The sequence below is a fragment of the Chamaea fasciata genome, unplaced genomic scaffold, assembly GCF_029207755.1.
Source record: "Chamaea fasciata isolate MVZ Bird 193981 ecotype frontalis unplaced genomic scaffold, bChaFas1.0.hap1 SCAF_10, whole genome shotgun sequence".
In the NCBI taxonomy this organism is placed as follows: Eukaryota; Metazoa; Chordata; class Aves; order Passeriformes; family Sylviidae; genus Chamaea; species Chamaea fasciata.
The window spans coordinates 4,571,211-4,593,758 of record NW_027094095.1 but is presented as its reverse complement, the minus strand read 5'-3'; the positions used below and the strand labels follow the sequence as shown (position 1 = coordinate 4,593,758).

At 44.5% G+C, this 22,548-nt stretch overlaps 1 protein-coding gene across 1 annotated transcript in view; it reads left to right on the top strand.

Moving 5' to 3' along the window:
* The window catches only part of XPR1 (xenotropic and polytropic retrovirus receptor 1), a 111,652-nt gene that overhangs the window by 69,452 nt on the left and 19,652 nt on the right, over positions 1–22,548 (top strand). Inside the window, exons 3-11 of the mRNA XM_066192133.1 lie at positions 23–124; positions 6,010–6,233; positions 9,886–10,035; positions 10,501–10,584; positions 11,062–11,143; positions 13,995–14,182; positions 14,414–14,593; positions 18,724–18,889; positions 20,575–20,766. Coding sequence (XP_066048230.1) covers positions 23–124; positions 6,010–6,233; positions 9,886–10,035; positions 10,501–10,584; positions 11,062–11,143; positions 13,995–14,182; positions 14,414–14,593; positions 18,724–18,889; positions 20,575–20,766 — 1,368 coding nt within the window. The remainder of the gene's footprint in view (positions 1–22; positions 125–6,009; positions 6,234–9,885; positions 10,036–10,500; positions 10,585–11,061; positions 11,144–13,994; positions 14,183–14,413; positions 14,594–18,723; positions 18,890–20,574; positions 20,767–22,548) is intronic.

Below are 22,548 nucleotides of genomic sequence, written 5' to 3'. Positions count from 1 at the left end.
GTTTTTCTGTTTTGTTTTGCAGACACAGATGAGGACACGGTGAAAAGATGTTTTGCCACGTTCGAAGAGAAGTTCTTCCAAACCTGTGAGAAAGAACTTGCCAAAATCAACATTTTCTATTCAGGTAAGGTGCTTATTTTGTGTGTATTTGTAGAAAATTCAACAACAGAAAAAGAGCCTGAAGGTCCCATACTTTCAGGGTAACCACAGTGGTGATGCAGGTCTACCATCAGGTAATTAGAGGGCGGGTTTGTTTGGAAAACTGCTCTGGTTTAATCACAGATCTGGAGCTAAACCCTGGCATTTGGCTGGAGGGAGAATGAATGGCAGGTGATTTCATTTCTTTGAACTTTCAAGGTATCCTGCTGAACTTTAGGGGGATGATCTTAAAAGTAAAGGGCACAGTCTTTCAGCTTATCCACGTTGACAGTCTCCTGGCCACGTTTTAGGTGTGCTGAGCCTCCTAGCTGGCATTTCCAGAGCTGCAGCAGGAATAGCTCTCGTGGGCTTGCCTGTGTGTGGTAGCTTGATCGAATTGATGGGTCCGGCAAGTTTTTAAGCACTGAACTCTTACTGAAACCCCTGCAGCTTTCTGGACTACAGAAGCCAGCAGCAATTGCCACGGGCTGTGTATTTTGAGTAAAAATGTTGTCATGGTAAGAGTGGGGAGTTCTGGGTGTCTTATGTCAAGTGCTGGTTTTTGTTGTTTCCTCTGAGAAAGTTGCCTTCTCATCCTGTGTTTTGAAAACAACTTTAGAACTGGATAACTGGAAATTCATTCTGTAAAATTGCTAAAGGGTTGGTGTGCTCTGGCTCCTCCTGCCATTACACTTCAGATGATTTTCAGCCTCTTTCGGTGGGGTTTAAAAGGGGGTTTCAACTAGAGAAGCATTTAAATGTAGATACAGCAATGCATTGGCTTCTGTACTTCTCTTAACGTGTTGATTTATTAACTTAGTGCTACAAACAGGATTTGCAGCACAATAACACAAAACCTTTTCTAGTTCTGATTTTAATCTGGGAACAAAGGCACGGTCAAATCATAGAAAATATTTTCATAACCATTGGGTGATGACTTTATTGCTGGCTCTTTTACTGCCAGCCAGGATCTTGTGAACTTGAGGATAGCTGAAAGCATGATGGATGCAGTGGCTGAGCACTGCAGCCTCCCTCTGTTCAGCTTCCATCTAGGGAAGTAAATCTCCTTTGGGCTGGCTGTGCCTGCTCTCCCAGCTCCCTGGAGCAGAGTGAGTGTCAGGACAAGAGGCAGTTTTTCAGGTAAAATGGATATTTTTTATTAGGTCAGCTGGGTTTTACACTTTATATTTTTCTGCATGCAGTTCATATGTACCTAACTAAGAGCACTGCTCTGTGTTGTTTTCCTGGGAGATCCTGTGTTTCTATCCCAGATCTGAGGTTTTTATGCTCAGAAACTTCCTTTCTGAGGCGTATCAGATCCTGTGCTCTGTGAGCTAGACTCTGTGCAGGAAGTTCTGTCAATTTAGATGCACAATGCAGATTATAATTTTCCCTAATGAGGACCTGCTGCCACACGTGCACCTACAAGTACGCACCCATTCCAGCATTGTTTAAACTGGCATTAATAACATGGGGTAAGGTTGTTTTTTTTTTTTTTTTTCCCCAGCTAGCTGTCATTTCAAAAAGTTCCAGGAGAGAACACATGTAATTTGAAAATCTCCTGTGATAAGATTAAAATAAGCCTTTTATTTGCAGAAGAGCGACGTGACTTTCATAGAATGGAAACCTGTTATTAGGGTTATTAGCATTGAGCTACAGCAAGAAATGTTCCATCGGTGGTTCCTGCCCTTGATGGTGTCAGAAATTTGTCATGTTGGACCCTATTGTAACTCCAGGCATGTGTTGGCTTGAATTATGACCTGGCACATCCTATTTATTATAGGTTTATTACACAGCTTATTACACCCCTGTCTTGACTACAGTAAATATTGTTCATTTTCAAGAAAATCAAGTTTTCTGTAGATCTCTGCTTCATTTCCTCATCATCTTTCCCTAGGCTGAGTGAGCATCACCCAGGATTGCCACAGCACAACCAACCTCATCCTCTAGGGATGGCCTGGTCCTGGACCCCAGTTCCTCCACGGAGCTCCCAGAGCTGGAGTGAACTGCTGCAAAAGACTTTCTTTCCCCTCCCCTGTGTGCTCCCTTCAAACATTGCCTTAATATTAAAATTAGTAAAACTAAATCCCAGAGTACTACTGTTGTTGATTCCCGTTATACCAGCTCAGTGGAAAGGAAAACTGCTATTAACTAAATCAGATTTGATAAACAATTTGCAATTTTTTTTTTTTTTTACTGTGCTCAAGAAGATCTATCGCCAACCGAAAGAAAAAAAAGAATTGCAGTAAAATTTTCAGGTGGTTCCAGCAGAGGAATGCCTATTCAAATGCTCAAGTTTTATCTGTGGCCAAATTTGGTTTGGGATTTCCTAGATGACAGGTTTGTTATGTTTTAAATCACCATCATCAGGATTTGGCTAAACGGTAGCCGGCAGCATTTCCGTGGTTAATTTAGGAATGGTTTTGTTATTTGTAGGAAACCCTGGCTTTAAATTGGGAAGCAAAATATTGAACGTGATATGCACAAGTAGGGAAGGAATGCCGAAAGGAGCTGCCTAAAATGTGTAGCTGGCAGGAGGTTCAGGCTGTTGGTCGCCTCCTGTCTGGTGAAACAGGCTTTGTTCACACCCATACCCAAGCAAACTGGAATTTGGGGGGAAATTTTCCTGGTTCTTCAGTGCAATTATCTTTTTTCCATCATCCTTATGTGTGAACTTTCATTTAAACTTGGAAAATGAAGCCAAAACCAAGTTGGAACTGCGTAGTTGAGGTGATAACTCTTTAGGCTCTTTTAGTCAGGATCTAGCAGCATTTTTTGGGCAAAGCTGCTGCTTTATGGCAAGCACTTCTGTTGAAGTCTACTGCTATTGGTTTTGGATTTCTCGTTAGTCTTTGCCATGAAATTACACTTGAGCTGAAGGCTCTGTGGGCATCAGGTCGTGCAAAATGCTGCAACACGAGAGGGTTCCAGTTTCTAAGCTTTTTTTTTTTTTTAAACTCTCTTGAGCCACATATTTTTAAAGTCACTTTTCAGAATGTTAAATTAGCAGCAGATAATCCTAAATTAGTGATAGTGGTATATGACTTTTCAATGGCTTTGGAGTACACTGCAAACTGAGAAATTAATTTCTATTCTGCTTTGCTGTTTCCCTTGGCAATTCCCTAGGAGGTTTTCAGAACAGCAGCACACGTTTGATTTTGTTTTGCTTCTGCATTGAGTCTCGATGGTAAAAAAATCATGCTTTAATAAGATGACATGATTTGTGGATGGGAGTCAGTGCAGGAGAGAGAAGGTGGTGACAGGATAGCTGTTTCTTAGGAATGGCGTTTTTTATGGATAGCTGCAGTCATAAATATTTCAAGGCATTGTGTTTTCTTCAAATATTGTGTTATTAGGCTGATGGATTTTAGGATTTTTCTGGATATAGGGACAATAGGACAGTGCTTTCAATTGAAAATATAAATTTAAACTCTTCCATATCTGCTGATTTGATTTAAAAGAAATCTCAGTGTATCACAGATGGTTTAATAGATGTTTCCAATACAGAGAGTGAACTTGTGAGCTTTATTTATATGAAGGCTTTTGATTTGAACAGATATCTGTTTCTTCTTCCCGAGGGAGTTCCCAGAGTGGGGAGGGGTTATTGTTTTTGCAGTCTGATCTTGTTGTGGTAAATATTATGTGATTGTAGGCTGTGGGCAGGCAATTCTCACTGTGGGCTGCATTGCCTCTCTTTGGTGGAGTCCTTGCAGCTGTGGAAGTTGTCAGAGAGGAGTTGCCCTTTCCTGCATTTTAAATCTTTCCTGCATTTTGAATCTTCTTCCTTTATTAAAATTTATAAGTGAGAAATGTTGAGTTTCATGCTCCTCTGAACTCGATTTCCTATATTGATCCCCGTTTTCTGTTTGGGAAGGCGTTCTCCTTCTGGCAAATACCTTATGCACTGTAAAATTATTTATAGAGTGGTTTTGCTCTTAAAGTTAAGCAGAATTGAGTAAAAAGGAAAAGGAGGAGTAAATCTTACATCTGAATGGGGAGCAAATGAGAATTATCACTGAGTTGTTGTGTAAGATACTAAGGAAGAGAATTATATTGACATCCAGGAGGCTGTTGGGGCAGAGCTTTGCACTGCAGAGGGACGTTGTGGCACGGTGGTTTGTGGTGCAGAGCTGGGTGTCCTGCTGGGTGGAGGTGGCTCCAGCACTGTGAACCTGGTCAGCATCTTCCTGGCCAACACCAACACCCATGGTCTGTGACCCTGCTTATCAACAGAGATGCCAAAGCTGTGACTGAAGCGTAGCAGGGGTAAAAAAAAGCCTGGAAGGAACCAGCTGTACAGAACAAAGAGAACGATAACGGTCTTAACTGTGCTGGTTTTAGCTTTAAAAGATTGTTATTTAGCCAAAAATATTATTTTCTGAGAGTACATAAAGCAGCATGTTTAAAGGAACACCTTCATAATTGAGGTGTGAGGACGAGAGACAGACTTGTTCTGAAAACGCATCAAAATGACATTCAAGTGCAGGCTGGTGGCCTCTTTAACCAGTAAATAACGAGGCAGTGCTTCTAAAGTGAGGAGAAGAGGGATAAATTATTACAGGGGATCATGTACAGCAGCCGGCAGTGTTGTAACTCCTGATCAAAGCAGAGCTGTGTTTGTCTGTCGCTGGGAGCTTGGCAGAGGGGCCGTGCTGCTCTCTGAGCAGCAAAATTCAGTGTCACATTTGAAGTGTGGGGTTTGTCTTCTTTGATTTCCCTACTGTCACATGAAAAGATAGTAAACACATAGTCAGTAGTGGGTTCACAGATCTGAAAAACGCTTTGCTTACTCACTGTCATGTTTCATAACATTGTCTAACAGGATTTTTCCTCTAATGCTTCTGGTGCACTTGATTTATTTGGGGAAGAGGAGCAGCTTTTCTGTCGTGCTCGGAGTAGCTGTTTGGTCAGTGCTTTGGTATTTGGATAAGACCCTATCTGCCTGCTGCCTTCAGCCAGTGTGGGGACACCTGCCCCGCTGTCCTGGTGCTGCTTTGCTGTCCCCAGGTACAGGCTGGGCCTCTTCCATCCCTAACAGGTGTTTGTGTGGTGCTGGACTGAGCATCCTCTAGAAATCAAAGCTGAGATGGAAGTTGAGAGGTCTCAGTTCCTGGCTAATGCTGCTTTAGTCTGTGCTGAAGGGACAGCCCCTTGATTTTGACCATATTAGTTTTGGTTTGTTTTTTTTCTTGAGAACTTGTGTGTTTTACAAAGGTTTAATGAGGAAAGCTTTCTCCTCTACGCTGCCCTTGTGAGACCGCATCTGGAGTTCTGCAGCCAGGGCTTCCAGCACAAGGAAGGACTTGGAGACCCATCAGAGTGGGTCCAGAGGAGTGGAGCACCTCTGCTCAGAGACAGGCTGAGGGAGCTGGGGGTGCTCAGCCTGGAGAAGGCTCCAGGGAGACCTTTCACCTCTTTCCAGTGCCCAAAGGGTCCAAGAGAGCTGGAGAGGACCTTTGGGCAAGGGCTTGGAGTGACAGGACAAGGGGGAATGGCTTCACAGTGCCAGAGGGCAGGTTTGAATTAGACACTAAGAAGAAATCCTTCCCTGTGAGGGCGCCGACACCCTGGCAGAGGTTTGCCCAGAGAAACCATGGCTACCCAATCCCTGGAAGTGTTCAAGGCCAGGTTGGACAAGGAACAAGTGGGAGGTGTCCCTGGGTTGAAACGAGGTGGTCTTTAACCCAAACCATCCTGTGAAAAGAGAAATATGCAGAGCTGTTGAGTTTAATGCGCCACGGGGGGGAAGGCCGTGCAGTACAGTGCATTTTACCCACGGGCACGCTGCCTGGGGAACAGCTGCAGTGTTTTGAGGGCTGGGTGGGCCACGTGTGACCCACCCAGGTGACCTTTCCCTCTCCCTGCCCACAGAGAAGCTGGCGGAGGCGCAGCGCCGTTTCACCACGCTCCGCACCGAGCTGCAATCCACCTTGGACGCGCAGAAGGAGGCCAGCGGGGCGCCCACGCTGCCGCGGCGCCGAAAGCCCGTCTTCCACCTGTCCCACGAGGAGCGTGTGCAGCACAGGAACATCAGAGACCTGAAACTGGCCTTCAGCGAGCTCTACCTCAGCCTCATCCTACTGCAGAACTACCAGGTACCACCCGCAGGGACCGGCGCTCCCACGCAGCCCCGTCCGCAAATGTCCCTGTGCTTTGCGCGTCCTTGAGTTGCCTCATTTTTGTTTATTCCTTCCTTTTCCCTTTGAAAGATTGTTACCTAGGCAAAAATGCTGTTTTCTGAGTACGGAAAGCAGTGCGTTTAAAGGAGCACCTTCATAGTTGAGGTGTGGGGAAGAGGCACATTAAAATGACACTTTAACGCTTCTAAAGAAAAGGCAGGTAGCAGTGTACGCCTGGTTGCTTTTAATTGAGCTGGAAGTGCTAAGCTGACCTGCAGATGGAATTTTCTTCTTTTTCTGGGCTGGCTGACCCCAGCACCTTTGTCCAGGCAGGACCTCTTCCTTCTGTAGTGTGTTGTTCTATGCAGGGCAGGTTGGGGAAGAAACTCTTTTATCTAATATTTGTCCTGAAACTTGAAATCCCAACGTACTGTTTCCTCTTGGTGTTACCATGGTAGTGACTGTGACCTTGCTGCATCAGAATTACTTGCTAAAACATCAATTAAAAAAAAAATACATATTTTGATTTCTGCAGGATACAGGCTCATTTGCCTTGAGGTATGAAAACAAATGAATCTTTGGTTGTACTTGGAGTTTTGGCCTGGTAAATATTGCAGACGCTGATCTTGTTCCAAAAATCTTGAAAGAAAAATCTGAAACTGTTAATATATTTTTGGCTGGGCTACATCTTCTGGAGTTAAATGTTCTGAAATGTTTGTAAGTGTTTTACTGTGAGGGATTTTAGCTTGTTAAATAAAAATTTCGGAGCTTAAATTGACTATATCTGTACTTAGATCTTTGACAGATCTTTACTGCAGAATTTTACTAAACAAAATTCACAGTCAGAATAACTTGGATACCACTCTGCTGCATGGGCAGAACTTATTCTCCCAAAAATCTGGGTATTTGTACCTCTCCTACAGTGATGTTATCTTTGAGCGTGTGTCTGTCTGAGTTTCTTAATAAATCTCTTTAACTGTTAGTGATAGTTCCTAGTTCAAATTCCTGGGAAAGGTGGAGTATCTATATCTTTTTAGGAATGGAGTGAAGCAGCATCACCTGCTGTGACTTCTTCACTTACATTTATTTTCCTTTTTAACAGAAGACAGCTTTACTTTTAATTACAAAAAATCAATTCTGAGGCTTGATGAAGTATTTAAATAGGGGCTGGCTTCCATTCCTTTGGGAAATCTTTTCCTCAGTGAAGAAAGGCAGGTTGCACACTGATATTTTTGCTTTTTGTTACCGTGAGTCCAGACCCACTTTAAGTCTACTAAATATTGATCTAAACCCCATCTGGTTTTGATAGCTTTCACACTTTGCAGAGGCAGCAGAGCTGCTTTCTATAACATAACTCCAGAGAGAGAATGAGAAAAACTCCTTCAAATTGATATTGAAATTGAGGACGAGGAATACAAACCCGAAAACAGACATAAAACTAAATCCCAGAGTACCACTGTCGTTAATCACTCTTGAGATTAGAATATAACAGTGAGGATTATTCAAGCTCTCGCAGTTTTGGAGAGAAGAAAAAACAATAAACTGGTGGGAGGTTGGTGTACCTGAGCCCTTCATGTAGGACATAAAATGAAATCAACAGCAGCATTATAAATATCAAACCGGCTTTGATGAAATGCTGATGCCTTGAGTTGGGTTACTGAGGGAGGAAAATCCACCTGAAGCAAATTCCTGAGTCTCTTAGGACTGAACAAATGCATTCATTCCTGAGGTATACAAACCAAACGTCAAATGAGACTGTAAGCAGTCTCCAGGGTACCTCTTACATGTTTAACTTATCAATGATTAAACTTCTGATAAAATTAATTTATTGTTACCAGCAATGTATTATTCTGGAGTGTGTACGTCCATAAAAAACCCCCTTTATTTGAAATGCTGTGTCTTAGGGCAAACAAATGCTGAGAAATTAAGCATATGATATTTAGTTACTTATCCTGTATACACTATAGTGCATTTATTGGGTGAGTAATAGAGGCTGAACTAGTTTTATTAAATTACCTTACTGGTACATTTCCTAATACTTATAAGCAAAGATTTTTGAGTCCTTTGTTTGACTCTACTTGATGTTGCATTATATTGTTACCTAAGTTGCACTGTTTGTTGTTTGTGGAGGTTTTATTTTCTCGTGGGGTTTTTTTTTGGTTGGTGTGTGTTTGTTTGTTCACTAAACACAGCAGAAATGGAGGTCAGGCTTGGAGAAGGCCCCTTGCCAAATAAAAGCAGCAAGAATAGCAAAATATCAGTCTGCATAAGTGATGTTTGTGCTGTTCCACAGTCCCATCACTGTGTGTTCCTTGTCAGAGCTGTGACCAACAGTGCTTTTATCATGCACTTTGAGGCTGCAGAATTTTTGCAGCCAGAGGATGAAATGCTACTGGAGAGGTTTTAGGGTGTCCGGTATAAACATATCCCAGCTAGCCAAGGTGCCCCAGATTTAGGCTGAGATTGTATCCATGGCAGATGAAGCGATGTTCTTTCAGGCCACAGAAAGATCCCTGACCAAAATCATCCGTTTGTTGCAGTTTTTCATGTGAAATTTCTGCTCTCCTTGGGGTGGAATGCTGGCTGTTCCAATAGAAAGTAATTAAAGTCTCTTGTCTGCAATAAGGCAGGTCATTAATTCTTTGGCTTCCTGCTCCTGTCTCCCCAGCCTCATTTCCCACCTAGATGGGAGGGTCTGGCATTAAATCACTCTAAGCATAATTACATTGGAAATAGTTCCAGTGAGTAGTTGGTGCCTCTCCCCAGGGCATTGGATTTTGCTGTTTTCTCTGGTTTTCTTTCCAAGCTGCTCTCTGAGCTTTTTTCAGAAGTAAGTCTTGCCATGGTCTCTCTGTGTTTCTGCTGTTACATGAATGAAACATTGAGTTTTCCAAGCAGCGCTTCCTGCACAGTGCAATGCAGGATTGCAAATACATCATGCCCCTGCAACTGCTGCTGTGTGAGGAGCTTTGCCTGTCTTAGGTACCATGCACGGGTGTTGAATCAGGGATCAGCTATAACTTGGAAAACCACAGTTGATTCTTGTTTTAAGCATTGTGTGCTTGTCTCCACAGACTGGAGTGTTACGTCTCCCCCATCTGCGAGCCTAAGCTGGTTTTGCAGTCGTTGTGCAACATACTCTGTGAAAAAACATGCTGCTGTAGGGATGCACTTGTCTGGATTTAATCTGCAGCACTGACGACTTTCAAACAAAGATTTCCCTTCTGTAGTGAATTTAACTGGAGAACTTGATTTGAAACCAGTGTAATGTTTAAAGAAGTCAGTAGCTCGGATTTTTCAGGGGAAAAACCCCTTAAGGGTTATTTGTCTTCAAGGTAGCATCAGGTCATATCTTGCTTAAGGGAGGAAGGTGGAAGTGATCTGGCTTTTCAGGAAATACAAAGGTTTATGCCCTTGAGTCCCACATTTTTTATTTTACTTGCTAGGATTATATATTCCTTATAACAAAGTAAGAACTCAGAAACTTCCTGCCAGTAAACGCAATCATTTTGATTCTTACTAACCGTTCCTTTCTCACTGCCACTGGAAAGAGAACCATTTCTCTTTCTTGGGAGACAGCTGGGACCATCTCCCAGCCAGCATGTTTTTTTTTTCCCCTTGTCTTCAGAACCTGAACTTCACTGGCTTCCGCAAGATCCTGAAGAAGCATGACAAGAACCTGGAGACAACGCGGGGGGCGGAGTGGAGGGTGGCCGAGGTGGAGGTGGCTCCCTTCTACACCTGCAAGAAGATCAACCAGCTTATCTCTGAAACAGAGGTGAGGAGGCTGGCCTGGGCACTGCTCCTCTTCTAGTTAGCAAAAAAAAAAAAAAGGGATTTTGGTTGCTGCTGGTTTCTGGAAGTGTTCAAGCACAGGTTGGGTGGAGCTCTGAGCAAACCTGTTCTAGTAGAAAGTGCCCCTGCCCAGGGCTTGGAACAAGATCTTTAGGTCCCTTCCAATCCAAACTATTCTGTGACACTGTAATCTCCATAGTGTTTTGCCCTCTCTATGGCTTGTATTTACCACCAATATGGGTAATAATTGATTTTGAAAACTTAGGGCAGCCTTAACTTCTGCCATGAGAGAACTTGGTGCAGCATGGTGAGGTTTTCCTGTCTTTGTATTAAAAGAATACTGAGCCAGGGCTCACCTGTAACATGGAAATCAACCTTTAGTTTTGGTTTTACCACGTGCTCATCACTCAAATGACCTCCAGTGGTGTGTGTGTCTTTGTCTCCTCAGGAAGTGGTGACCAACGAGTTGGAAGATGGAGACAGACAGAAGGCAATGAAACGTTTGCGTGTTCCACCCTTAGGAGCAGCTCAGGTGAGACTTGAGGGTTGTGGAGCAAAGCTGCTGCTCCTCCAACTTGTCAAGGTGCCAAATCAGATTCAACATCTGAACAAAACAGTGGAAATAATTGACGGGAGCATGCATGGGGCCGGGCCAGATAATCTGCTTTAGTTCCGGAAGGTTTGAAAATAGGTTACTACTCCTAATGCATGCAGACAAGGTAATGAAGGGAGGAGATAAATGGTAAAAGGAAATTCGTGCCAATGAAAGCATATGCTTAGTGTTTGTGTGGCCTGGAATATTTTTCAGGGGGCACTGAGACGCCCAAGCTCTGTTTCAACATGGCAAGAATATTACACAGCATTTTCAGTTTCCAAAAACCTCACTTCAAGAGCAAGAGTGCAACCAGGGATCAGGAGCTTGTGTTTCTGATTTTAAGTTTGCTCTGCGAACTAATCTGACCGTACTGATAACCTGTTTGCCTCACCTTAATTCTGGCTTTGTTCACAGCCTGTACCAGCCTGGACTACATTCAGGGTTGGATTGTTCTGCGGGTTGTTCATTGCACTCAACGTCACTGTCATACTTTCAGGTAGGTGTCCTGCCATGCTTTGGTTTGCCTCCTCACTTAGGGAGGGCCTGAACCTGGATGTTCTGGGTTAGATCAGAGCTAAATCACATTGGCGTGAACTACTAGTTCTGCTCAGCAGTAGGTTGTGGTTTTTCTTATGTTGTATATGTGAATTTTGAACACAAAAATATCCTTTTCTTCTGGTTTCCTCCTTATTTTAGAGGGATATTCTGAGGGTGCAACATCTTTGTGTAAAAACAGATTTTTGTTATCGTTCTGGGAACACACAACCCGTGCCCACCTTGAGACAGGTGCTTGTAGAACTTGAGCTTTGCATAGTATTGAGTCCCTAAAGAAATGTCCACCAGGCACAGAGCCTTGTGACCAGATGCCACTTGGGATGGAAATGAGGAATTCGTGTGGAAATTCCTAGGATTTCAATGCCTGGAGTCTGCTAATAGAATTAATTGACTTTTTCTTATTGGCAGATGTTGGCAAGATCGTTTAAAAGCTGCAATTAATGGGTGCATCTCTCAAGCCCTGGCTTTATTCTGCTTTGTGCCTTCTGACTTTGGCCCCTGATTAGAGTAAGCGCCACGTTAGTGCTGCAGATCCAGACACAGAGCTTAATCACAAGCAGCTTTACTAATTGTGTGTGTGATTTCTGGAGTGTTGTAACTTGCTTAAGCAGTACAAAGGAAAAGGCTTAACAAATCAACTTACGAGCTCTTGCATTAGGGAAAGCCCATGTCTGTGTTTTTATGACTTAAAAGAACTTTTAATCGGATGTTTCTGTAATTGGATCCAGGCATCTCTTGGGATAAAATGCCTCTGTTTGAGGAGCTGTTTGCAGTGCTTCCCTTTTGGTCTTCCCGTGGTAGAGGCACAAAGTTGACCCATCTGCATGAAGGGGCTGTTTAATGTGGAGAAACTGTTCTTTATTCATCATTTCTTTTACTTAAACGTTTGATCTCTGTGTGAGATGCAAATATGATTGAAGCCGGTTGTGTTTGCTTTCCCTCTCGGTGCTAAGAATGAAAAAGTGAGAAGGAATTCATAAAAATGATTACATCTCTAAAGCAGGTGTTACTAACCCAGAGTGGATAATAGGTGTGTTGTATCAGCAGGCATGATCTGATAGCTGAACATTACTGCAGATACTGGGCAAAAACCTGGATTCCAAGTGCAAAGTGGGTGTTTATAATTGGCTCATACTTTGCTAACCTCTCATCTGCTGGTGCCAAATTGTTTCTGTGATTTGATCAGCTAAGATAGGATTTTAGTGTTCTGTGTGGGGAATTTGTGAAACAGCATCAGAACACGGCTTCTGTCAGTAACCCAGTGCTGTACTGCCTGATCTGGAAACCACAGCAGCACCATTTTACCCAGATGAGTTCATCATCACCGGGAGTCTGTTATAGGCTGCAAAGCTACAGGTGGATCCCTGCAGGGTGTCACCCTAAAGAGGACAAATTCTGAGGCTTCACTGTGGGCTTCCCTAGGTGCCAAGCTTGTGTGGAAGTGAGGCTGGAATTTCACAGAAATGTGCATTCGCTTTATTAACCAGAAGCCTGCAAGGTTTCATGCAAAGCCTCAAACCCTTACTGTGGTCCTGCTCTTGTTTGAGAATTAGTCTGCCATTAGACTTGTCACCGGGGATAATTCCACTTCTTAGTCAGTATTTTTAGGGCTACTCTCCCCTGTTTGGAGTTTTGGCCAGATGACCCATTGTGGTTCCTTCCAACCTTACCCATTTTGTAATTTCTCCTGGTTTTCAGGTAAAAATCTGAAAATCTTTTTTTACAGTTCCACATTTAAGACTCATTTCTTTCAGCTTTTTTGAGGGATGGGTCATTTCTGTCCAAAAGTTGAATCTCTTTTGCCTGAATCCAAGAGTCTTAAGTTTTAAATTTAAAGCAGCAGTTCTGGAGTCATTGTTTCTTGCCCAGCTTTTACTCCGTAAGTTATGTAGTATAAAGTGTAGGTGCTGAACACATGAAATCCCCTACGGATTTGCTTTCTCTGAGAAAAAGCTTTAAAAGCTCGGGGCTGTAATTTAGGCAGGTCTGTGGGAATAAATTCTTAGACTCAGTTCTGTAAAGTGCATGTTCTTTCTTTTACCCCTCTTAGAAGGCATGCAGGTGAGGAACTCTCAAGCCAAAACTGAGGATTGAATAACTGTATTTTATTTATGCTTTTCTCATCAAACCTGTGCCTAGTGACCAGGGGTGACAGTCCTTTGCAAAGAGGTTTGTGCTGGAGAAAGCTGCTGCTGTATAAGACCGTTCACTGTTTGAAATGAAGCACATTTGTTTCCAAACCCCTGAAAACTGAACAAAAGAAGCAACAGGCTTTCCAGCACTGCTTCCTTGCGCTGGGATTTCTGTTTGGGTGGGGCTGGGTGTTGTAATGCTGGCCATGAATATGTATTGCATTACCATTGTACTGAGTTGGGTGATTAGGCGGGTTTAGCATTGTTTTAAATGCTGTAAATGGTTCCTCTTGGTTTTGTGGGGAGCTGAATTGTTTGTGTATCTGTCTGTTAGGATTTCATCTCTATTAAACCGGAATATTTAAGTGCCTCTGGTCAGATTTATGCTGGTGCTGTCCCTTGTGCCTGCAGTGTGAGGCAGGGACGCTGCTAATGACTCGATTAGAGCAGCTGGAAAGGGAATTTTCCCCAGAATGCTCCTAAATCCTCTGACAGGCTAGGCAAAACGTCCTCCACTTGCTGGAATATGCAGTTGTGTATACGTGTATCCTGTTTTCTCAGGGTACAGCCAAACACCTGAGAACCAGGATAAAGCCTTGCTTTGTGACACGACCTCTGTTATCCCTAAAATCCTTCCTTTTCTTTTTTTATCTTTGCCAGGTGTGGCTTTTATAGATGGACTAAATGTGTGGCCACTGGTGAGAATCTATCGAGGTGGCTTTCTCCTGATAGAATTCCTCTTTCTCCTGGGTATCAACACGTATGGCTGGAGACAGGCTGGAGTCAACCACGTCCTCATCTTCGAACTCAATCCCCGCAGCAACTTGTCCCATCAACATCTCTTTGAGGTGAACAGGAGGGATTTTAGAGTGGCTGAGCCATGCTGAGGATCAGCAGGATAAATCCTGCGCTGTTTCCTGGCAAGGGCTCCTAATACAATTAGAAGAGGAAGTTGCTGAAGTCTGATTAGATTACAGGATTGAGCACTGCTCTCCCTTTTCTTTTAATGAGAACACATTGCAGGTTTCGGGGCTGTGTTTTCATTAGGTGTCTGTGTGGGTTTTTTTTTTCCCCTGCAGATTGCTGGTTTCCTGGGCGTTTTGTGGTGCCTGAGCCTGCTGGCATGTATATATGGTAAATTCACCTACATCCCCATGCAGGTGAACCCACTCATCTTGTATGGCTTCATGTTGCTTTTTCTCATCAACCCTACCAAAACCTTGTACTACAAGTCCCGTTTTTGGCTGCTCAAACTATTGGTAAGTGTCAAAGCTGGTTGATTTTTTTTTTTTTTTAAAACGCTGTGGCTGAGCAGTAGCTGTGAAGTGTACACAGGTGTCACTAACCCTCAGGAAAGAGGGATGCTGGGGGATGCTTGTACCACTGTGATTTATAGAGCAGGCCTGATCAGGTATTGACAGCAGATAGTTTTTGAGGATGGGTTTGCAGAAGCATATTCTACTTCCTGTACCAGTTGACTTGTTAACCTTCCCATAGCCAGCTTCTTACAAACTTTTGCATGGATGTCTTTGCTTGTTTATTCCTTAACCTAGTGAAACAGAATTGATCAGAGGTCCAGTGCTTTAAAGCAAGGCTATATGGTTGTTCCTCAAGCCCAAACTGGGATAGTGCCAACGTTGAGGGGGTTCATTGATGGAGATAGAACCTTTGGAAAAGTTACTGCCTACGAAATTATGTTCATGGGTGGGGTTTTTTCTGTTTGTGCTCTTAAAGAAATGCTTTGTTTGAGACTGAGCTCTTTATTTACCTGTAAGATAAGTCTGGTAAATTCAGTGTAAATATGTGTGCTGCTTCAGTGTTCCAGTTATAGGTAGGAGCTCTGAAAGAACAGTTTTCAGACTTGCTGGGTGACTCATGAGTTTCTTCCCAGCTCGCTGTTTCATATTCTCTTCCCCACCCTGTGCACCCTTTTAAATTGGCTTTAATCAAGCTGGTTCCCCTGATACCTCCTTCTTGCTGGCAGTGCTCTGAGAGCTTTGGGCAGAAGAGGGTTTGGCTGGCTGGTTTTCTTCACAGAATCATTTTAATGCCACCTAAAACAATTAACTTTATCTGGAACACAGCAAAGATGAGACACAGCATCCTGCTTTGAGGATGTGCGGGGCAGGTATAGACACAGTGAATTAACCTCTGTGCGCTCACCTCTGTTATTTGATTTGCTGCCTTGCTGCTATCCCAGCTTCTTCCTCTGTGCCTTCCAGCACTCAGCCATCCCTCACAGAGGTACCTTTGGTCCCAAGCCTCATTAGTCTGCCTGCTGTCCCCTGGTGCGAGGGGAAGCACTGGATGTGCTTTAACCACATGAGCAATATCTCTGCTAATTTACCTTAATATCTTGCCAGGGTGAGATTCTCAGTCTCCACAGACCTGTTAGGCTCTCTGCAGCTCCTGCCCTGTCCCAGTGATCTGCAGACTATGCTGCAGTCTGAGATAGAGTTGTAGGATCATGGAATGGCCCTAAAAGATCATTGAGTTCCAACCCCTCTCCCACAGGCAGGGACATTTTCCACGATCCCAGGTTGCTCTGAGCCTTGTCCAACCTGGCCCTGGACTCTTCCAGGGATTGGGCAGCCACAGCTTCTCTGGGCAACCTGGTCCAGGGCCTCCCCACCCTCGCAGGGAAGAATTTCTTCCCAATATCTAATCTAAACCTACGCTGTATCAGTTTTAAGCTGTTTCTCCTTGTGCTGTCACTAAATGCCCTTGTAAACAGTCTCTCTCCATCAGACCTGAACCATGGAATATCTCGAATTGGGAGGGATCCATAAGGTTCATCGAGTACCTTGAGTGTGTAGAGACCATCCCAAGGTCTCCTAGGGGGGAAAAAGCTTCTCAAAATGCAAGATCACCTTAATGGTGGGGAATGACATGGTACTTGTGTGTGCCTTACGTGGAAGGATAAGGGGAAAGGAGAGGCCAGACCTCATAAAGAGCAGCTTTTATTGTGTGTCCTTGACCGGTTGGGTGTATTTGATTTCTCCATGCAGCTGCCAGCAGCTCTCTGGGTGAAAGGAGGTTTAAATACTGCAAGTCTTAGAACTGTGCTGCTCACACAAAATTTTGTTTGGTGAGCATTTTTCTTCACATGCTTCGGATGTTTCATTCCCAGCCAAACCAAAATCTGACGTATCAGGTGTAACAGAGCATTACTGGCACTTTCAATTCTTCTGGAGCCAAATCAGGGCCATGCTTGAGTGTGTTATAGCATTTCCTCATGGATCTAGGAGGCTTCCTGCCTCCACCTGTGATCAGCATCGACTGCTTGTTGAGGGTGGGCTCTTTTGTGCTAATCCCTGAGGGATGGCGACTGACATCAGAATTGATCTTCCTCCGAGTGAAAAAAGCTGTTTAGCCTGTAGTAAAGTCTAATTCCCCTGCCAGGCTCCTCTTTCTTGCCCGTGTGCTTAGGTGAGCATTCTTTGTGCCTTTGCTGCCAGATGAGAAGCCCCTGAGCGTCCTTGTGTGGGCTGGGGAGAGGAGGAATCGGATCGGAGCCAGGGAATGGCCCCGTGCCCACGCTCTCTGCAGGAGCTGAATGGCCACACCAGTGCAGGGAGCCTGTCTGGGAGAGGTGAAAAGCTAGGAAGTGTTCAGCTCAGCTCAGATATCTGGCATCTCAGCATGAATTAAAAGTGCAGGGATCAGCACCAGGAAGTCTGTGCTCAGGCTGTGCAATTGTTGATAGAGAATTGCTACTGGTTATCGAAACGGAGGTGCAGCTCCAGCTTCTGGTGTTTTATGGCTTTGTCCTTATCTGGAGGATGTTGCAGACACTTCTCAGCTGGGAATCGGGGCTGCAGCTCCAGCTGTGCCTGGGCAGCAGGCAGGAGCCACAGTGCCTGGCACATGGCATGGGGAGGGTTCGGATGGCAGCTCAGGTTCTGCAGGGGGGTTGACTCAGATGCCAGTGCCAGATATGTCATGGATCTATCTGTTGACTCCGCCTCAGCTGTAACCTGTAGGTGGAAAACTTCTACTCATAGAAGTTTTATGCTGTCTCCTGGCAGTGCTGAAGTACCTCTCCCTAAATTAAACAACAAGAGTGTTTTTATTTCTTGGGTGGTTTTTTTTGGTGTTTTTTTTGGTTTTGTTTTTTTTAGGGAAATCAGCCTGTAAAGCTATTTTTGCATTTCATTTCCTTAGCTAGTCTTTGTTCACGGACAAAACAATGGTCTACGATGAAACAGATGAAGATAGTATCAGGGAGTGTTGGTAAAAGGGAGGAAAGAGCTTTTGCAAGGGAAGGCTGCTGTGGTCTTTGACCTCTGCAGAAGCTGTTCTGCAGCTGGGCACCTTTGAAGACAGTCCTCCCTAAAGGCTGGCCTTGTTTGACCCTTGGGAATAGGTGCCATCCAACATGAGCACAGAGCTTTCTGGGTCAAGATCCATATCTGCTTTATGCCACTAACTCTTAATCCCCTATTTAGCTTCGAAATTTTCGGTGCAGAGCCTTAAATCTGCATTACAGGCTGATGGGGATGTGTCAGTCCTTTCCTGGGTTTCTGGAGCTGTGCACCCTTCAGGTTAATGAGAGCAGGATAAAAGATCAGTGTTAGCCTTGCTTTCATTAATTTAAAGGTTCATAAATCCTGGAATGACCGGATGGCGCTGGTGCCGTCTCTGTGAGAAATTGGCCATTAGTAACGATAACTAACCGGGTAGGGAGAGGGGTAATCAAAGGTAATGGAGCAGAAAACTGTCTGCTTTGGAAGGAGCAAAACTGCTGCTCAGGCTTAGAGGGAGAGTGGACTGGGATTGAGGGGGAGTCCAACTGACAGTCAATAGGATTTCCTCTGCCCTCTCTTTAACCCTTTCCCTGCTGGAGGCATTGGCAGACCCAGTGACAATCCTCACTGTCACAACTTCTAACACCCAAGAACAGCTCATGAGTTAAGTAAAGCAAGGCATGACCAGACTAATGGCTGTGCTGAGGGTCTAAATCCAGCTGACATTAGGTGTGAGGGGGAAGGTAAGTGAGGAAGATGTCGATAGACACGATGTAAGTGCCTGAAAGAAAGTGCTGATCAAAGTGAGAGAAATGGAGCTGTGTAGAGCTCGTAAATTGAGACTGGGAGTTTCTGGGAAAGAGCTTGGTTGGAGGAGCTTGGCTGCTCTGCCAGTAAAAAAAACAAAAGGCTGGGGGGGGCACGGGAATAGATGGATACAGGAGGAGGAAAGCAGGAATGAAAGTGTACTGAAAGTGAGGAGACAGTTATCCTTTTTTGTCAGCAGGAGCAAAAGGTCAGCAATAAATCTTCAAGCATTTCTGTTATTTCCATATTTGTTCAGTTCTGTGATGCCCTGCCACTGTCTTTGGATGCCTTTGACACAGCCATGAATTATTCCTGCTTTGGTTTTTTCCTGACAGTTTCGAGTATTCACTGCTCCCTTCCACAAGGTAGGCTTCGCAGATTTCTGGCTGGCTGATCAGCTCAACAGCCTGGTCGTGATACTTATGGATTTGGAATACATGATCTGCTTCTACAGCTTTGAGGTTCAGTGGGAGGACAATGCTGGACTTCTGGCAGATACAGGTAGAGTAATGAGCCCTGGGAATGTGGTCAGAATGACCTGAGAAACACTGAGCCAGGCAACTTCCTAATTGTCTGTTTTAAAGACAGTTATTAATAGTATAAGAAAGTAAAATAATTGGCATTTCTTGTAAACATGGCATTAGAGAGAATCTGCCCTTTCTTAGTTCCATCCAGAGAAATGGAATTTCACATCAGCGCTCATTTCCTAATCCAGTCATTTGGCCTGACGTGTATATCCATCAAAGAATTTAGACACAGCGCTCCTGATTGGAAAGAGAAATCAATTTTCCTGGCATTGTTGTTTTATTTCATAGCAGTTTAACCATGTATTTGCCTTTAGCCTCTTCCTGTTGCTCATCATGAGACTCCTGAGCTTGTTAAGCAGGAGCTGTCTGTGCTGTAGCCTGGTTCTTACGGGCTCCGTCGCAGTACCCTGAAGCAACAGAGGATGGAGAAGCTCCTTAGTGCCACCTCTTATTCCATTTGAGTTGATGCTGCTCTGCCAGGGTTGTCCATGCTCTGTCTTCTTTCCTAGCCAGAAGGAGCACAGAGCTGGAATGTGAATTTTGACTCTGGCCTTCCCTGTGGCAAAACAGTACCTGTCTCCTCACGGATGGGGCTGTTGACTTTCCATTTTAAGCAGTGACTGCTGGCAAATTGTATTGTCTGATGGTTTTGACACTTGCTCAGAGAATTTGCTGTGTGCTTCAATAAGCATCAGTGTTCACTTTGTTCTTCCAATCTGTCTGGTCTTCCCCTTCATTTTAAAAGACGGCGTTGTGAGCAGCTAAATATTTACTTATTAAAAATAAAATTAAAATACATAAAGCAACTGTGTGCATAACAATTTTCTCTTCCAATCTGAGCAGTGGAATGATAGCATGGTGTTTTGGGATAAATATCAGCTAATAATGTGTCTCCCTTAGTGTGAATAAGAAACAAATGAATGTTAGGCAGCAGGGTGTTTGGTTTAGATGTGCTGAGTGAGACAGCAGAAGAATATGGAGTTCCTGGGGAGTTCCAGTAGAACCTGAGGGTTTCCTGGTCATTGCCTTAATAAAAAGGCGGCTTTCAGACATGGAGGAGGGGACACAAGGGCGTTGTGGTGTGGTTGCTTCTCATCCCAGTTTTTGAAGCCAGACTATGCCTTGGCTTTGCTTTTTAAAAATCAAAGTGAAAAACGCCAAACCCAGTCCCATACTGAAATATGTTTTCTCCTGTTACAATGCACAAGGAAAGCGGGTCAAGGACATCTTGGGCAAAGTAGCCTTTTAGAGCTGTCCTGCAGAGTTTCTAAGTGCTCTCCCATTTATGCACAAAAATCCAGTGTCAAAGGCCTTTTGTAATTCCATCCTTAATTTGATTATTCACTGCACCGCCAACAGCACTGAGCACATTTAAAAATAGATGATTTCTAATCGTGCCTGTTAGTTATACTGGCAGGGCTGAGGGAGTTAGGTGGTGATCTGTCTGGATGTGTTACTGTTGTTGTGTCACCCGAACACCTCCAAGATGGAATATTGAGCTTCAGGATACTTTGGGCTTCCTGCTGTTGGCGTGCCTCAGTACCGGCTGCTGATGGGGAATCGCTGCCATAAAGTGATATTGCAGCCAGGAAGACAACAGCAGTTCTTAAACTTACTAACTCTTTGCCTTAACAGCTTCAACTCCTGTTTTCCTTGCAGATAATCAGATTTGTAACAGCTACTCCTACGGAGTGAGAGCAGTTGTCCAGTGCATCCCTGCTTGGTTGCGATTCATCCAGTGCCTGCGCCGTTACCGCGATAACAAACGGGCCTTTCATCTGGTTAACGCTGGAAAATATTCCACCACCTTCTTCGTGGTGACATTTGCAGCCCTCTACAGCACTCACAAAGGTACTGGTGATTTTGGGGAATCCCTTGCAGCTCCTGGGGTTTGCTTTTTTAACATGGGAAAAGCTCAGAATCTGGCATCCTGTTTGAAGTGTGAGCTTCTTGTGTTTTGGCACCTGTGAAACATCTCTGGGGAAAGGCAGGGGCCTGCCCAGCTTGTGAAGAGTGTTTTAAGATCTTATTTTAGGTGTTTTTCACATCCCTGGTCTGCTTAGAATTGCACTTAGGGAGCGGGGGAGGGAATTTCTAGGTTTCTCTTTTGAAAGCTGAAATACCTGTCAGGTTGTGCTGTGAAGGGAGGTGAATGGGAGCGAGAAATATGGGGAAAGGGATAGCACAGCAAATACTTCTCCCTTAACATTCATGAATATTTAACCTGGATCATCTAAATAATCGATTCATCATTCCAAAATGTGAAGGCATGTGCACAGTGCCAGGAAAAAATGCTCTCTCTGATTTTCCTGTGTGATTCTATCCATGTTTTTTCTACAGCTGGTAAGGAGTTGTTTCCAATCCATTTAACTGCAGATTGAGCTCTGATCCCTGAAGTTCCTCATCTCCCTGGAAACGACAATTACTCGATTCTACTCTTGTTCTGAAGGAAAAAGCTTTTAGTTTCTGCACTTCAGGCAGTCGCCCTGCCTTTCATTGTTCTGAAGCCCTAAAAGCTGTATTCTTTCATTTGAGAATATCTCCCTCCTATATATCCAGAAATTAACAACCACACACAGTCGTGAGCAATTACTTAGCCTGGAATATTCCTGTGGTGAGGCAGGGAGAAGTGTTGAAGGCATGATTCTAGTTAACATGCTGGGTTTTTTGGAGGGGTGGCAGGGCTGTTAGAAACCTTCCCGTGGCCAGGAAATGTCTGTTCTGACGTAGCTGGGCCCGGAGTCACAGCGATGATGTTTGTCAGGCCTTGCATTTTTATGGCAGGGAGGGGCAGTAGTGGCTCAGGCTGGCTGAAGGCTGGGAGTTGGGCTCTGTATCCACAGAGAGCTGGTGTGGGAGCATCCCCTGTGCATCTCCTGCCCGCTGCCATGTCCCTGGAGCTCGTTCCTGTTGGAGCTTGTTTGCTCAGTGACATTCTGCAGCCCTGCAGTCCGGTTAGTCACCACTGCCAGAGCCTGGGACGAGGCACGGACAGATCGCCTGGCTCCAGAGTCACTGCTTGCATCTTCTGTAGCCAGAGCAGCTCTGGGGAGGCTGAGTAATGCTGCCTCCCTCGGGGGGACACATTGCCAGAGCCTTCAGTTGGCCTAGAGTTGGAAGCAAGAGGAAAAACAGCCTCTGTCAAAATGTCCTGTTGAAGAGTTTGGTCTCTTTCCACCGCCCTTGAAGTTTTTCACCCGTGCCAGCGTCGTCGCTTCCCCGGTTCTTGTCCCTGCCACACATAACTGGTGTCCCCTTTCCCAGTCTGGCAGGGAGTGGGCTGTAATGAAGTGTTTATGAGCCTTGTTGCAGTTGCTGTGAGGCATCCTGACTCCCAGCTTTTGTCTGCCCAGTTTTGTCAGTGGCATGCAGTTGGTGTCGTAAAGAAAAAAATTAATTTGGAAGCTTCGTGGCCTTTGGAAATTACACGTTATCACAGATTTGTAAATGTCACCGTGCTGGGCTTTTTCAGAGGGCTGCCTAAAGCCCTGGACACATCCCCTCAGGCCTGGAGGCCTGTTCCCATCCTGCCATAAATGCACTTTCTAGTGTGCTGTACCTGTTAAGATGGAATAAAGTGCTTTACATAGTTTGCCAGTTTGTTTGGAACTTGGAATCAGATGGTCTATCATC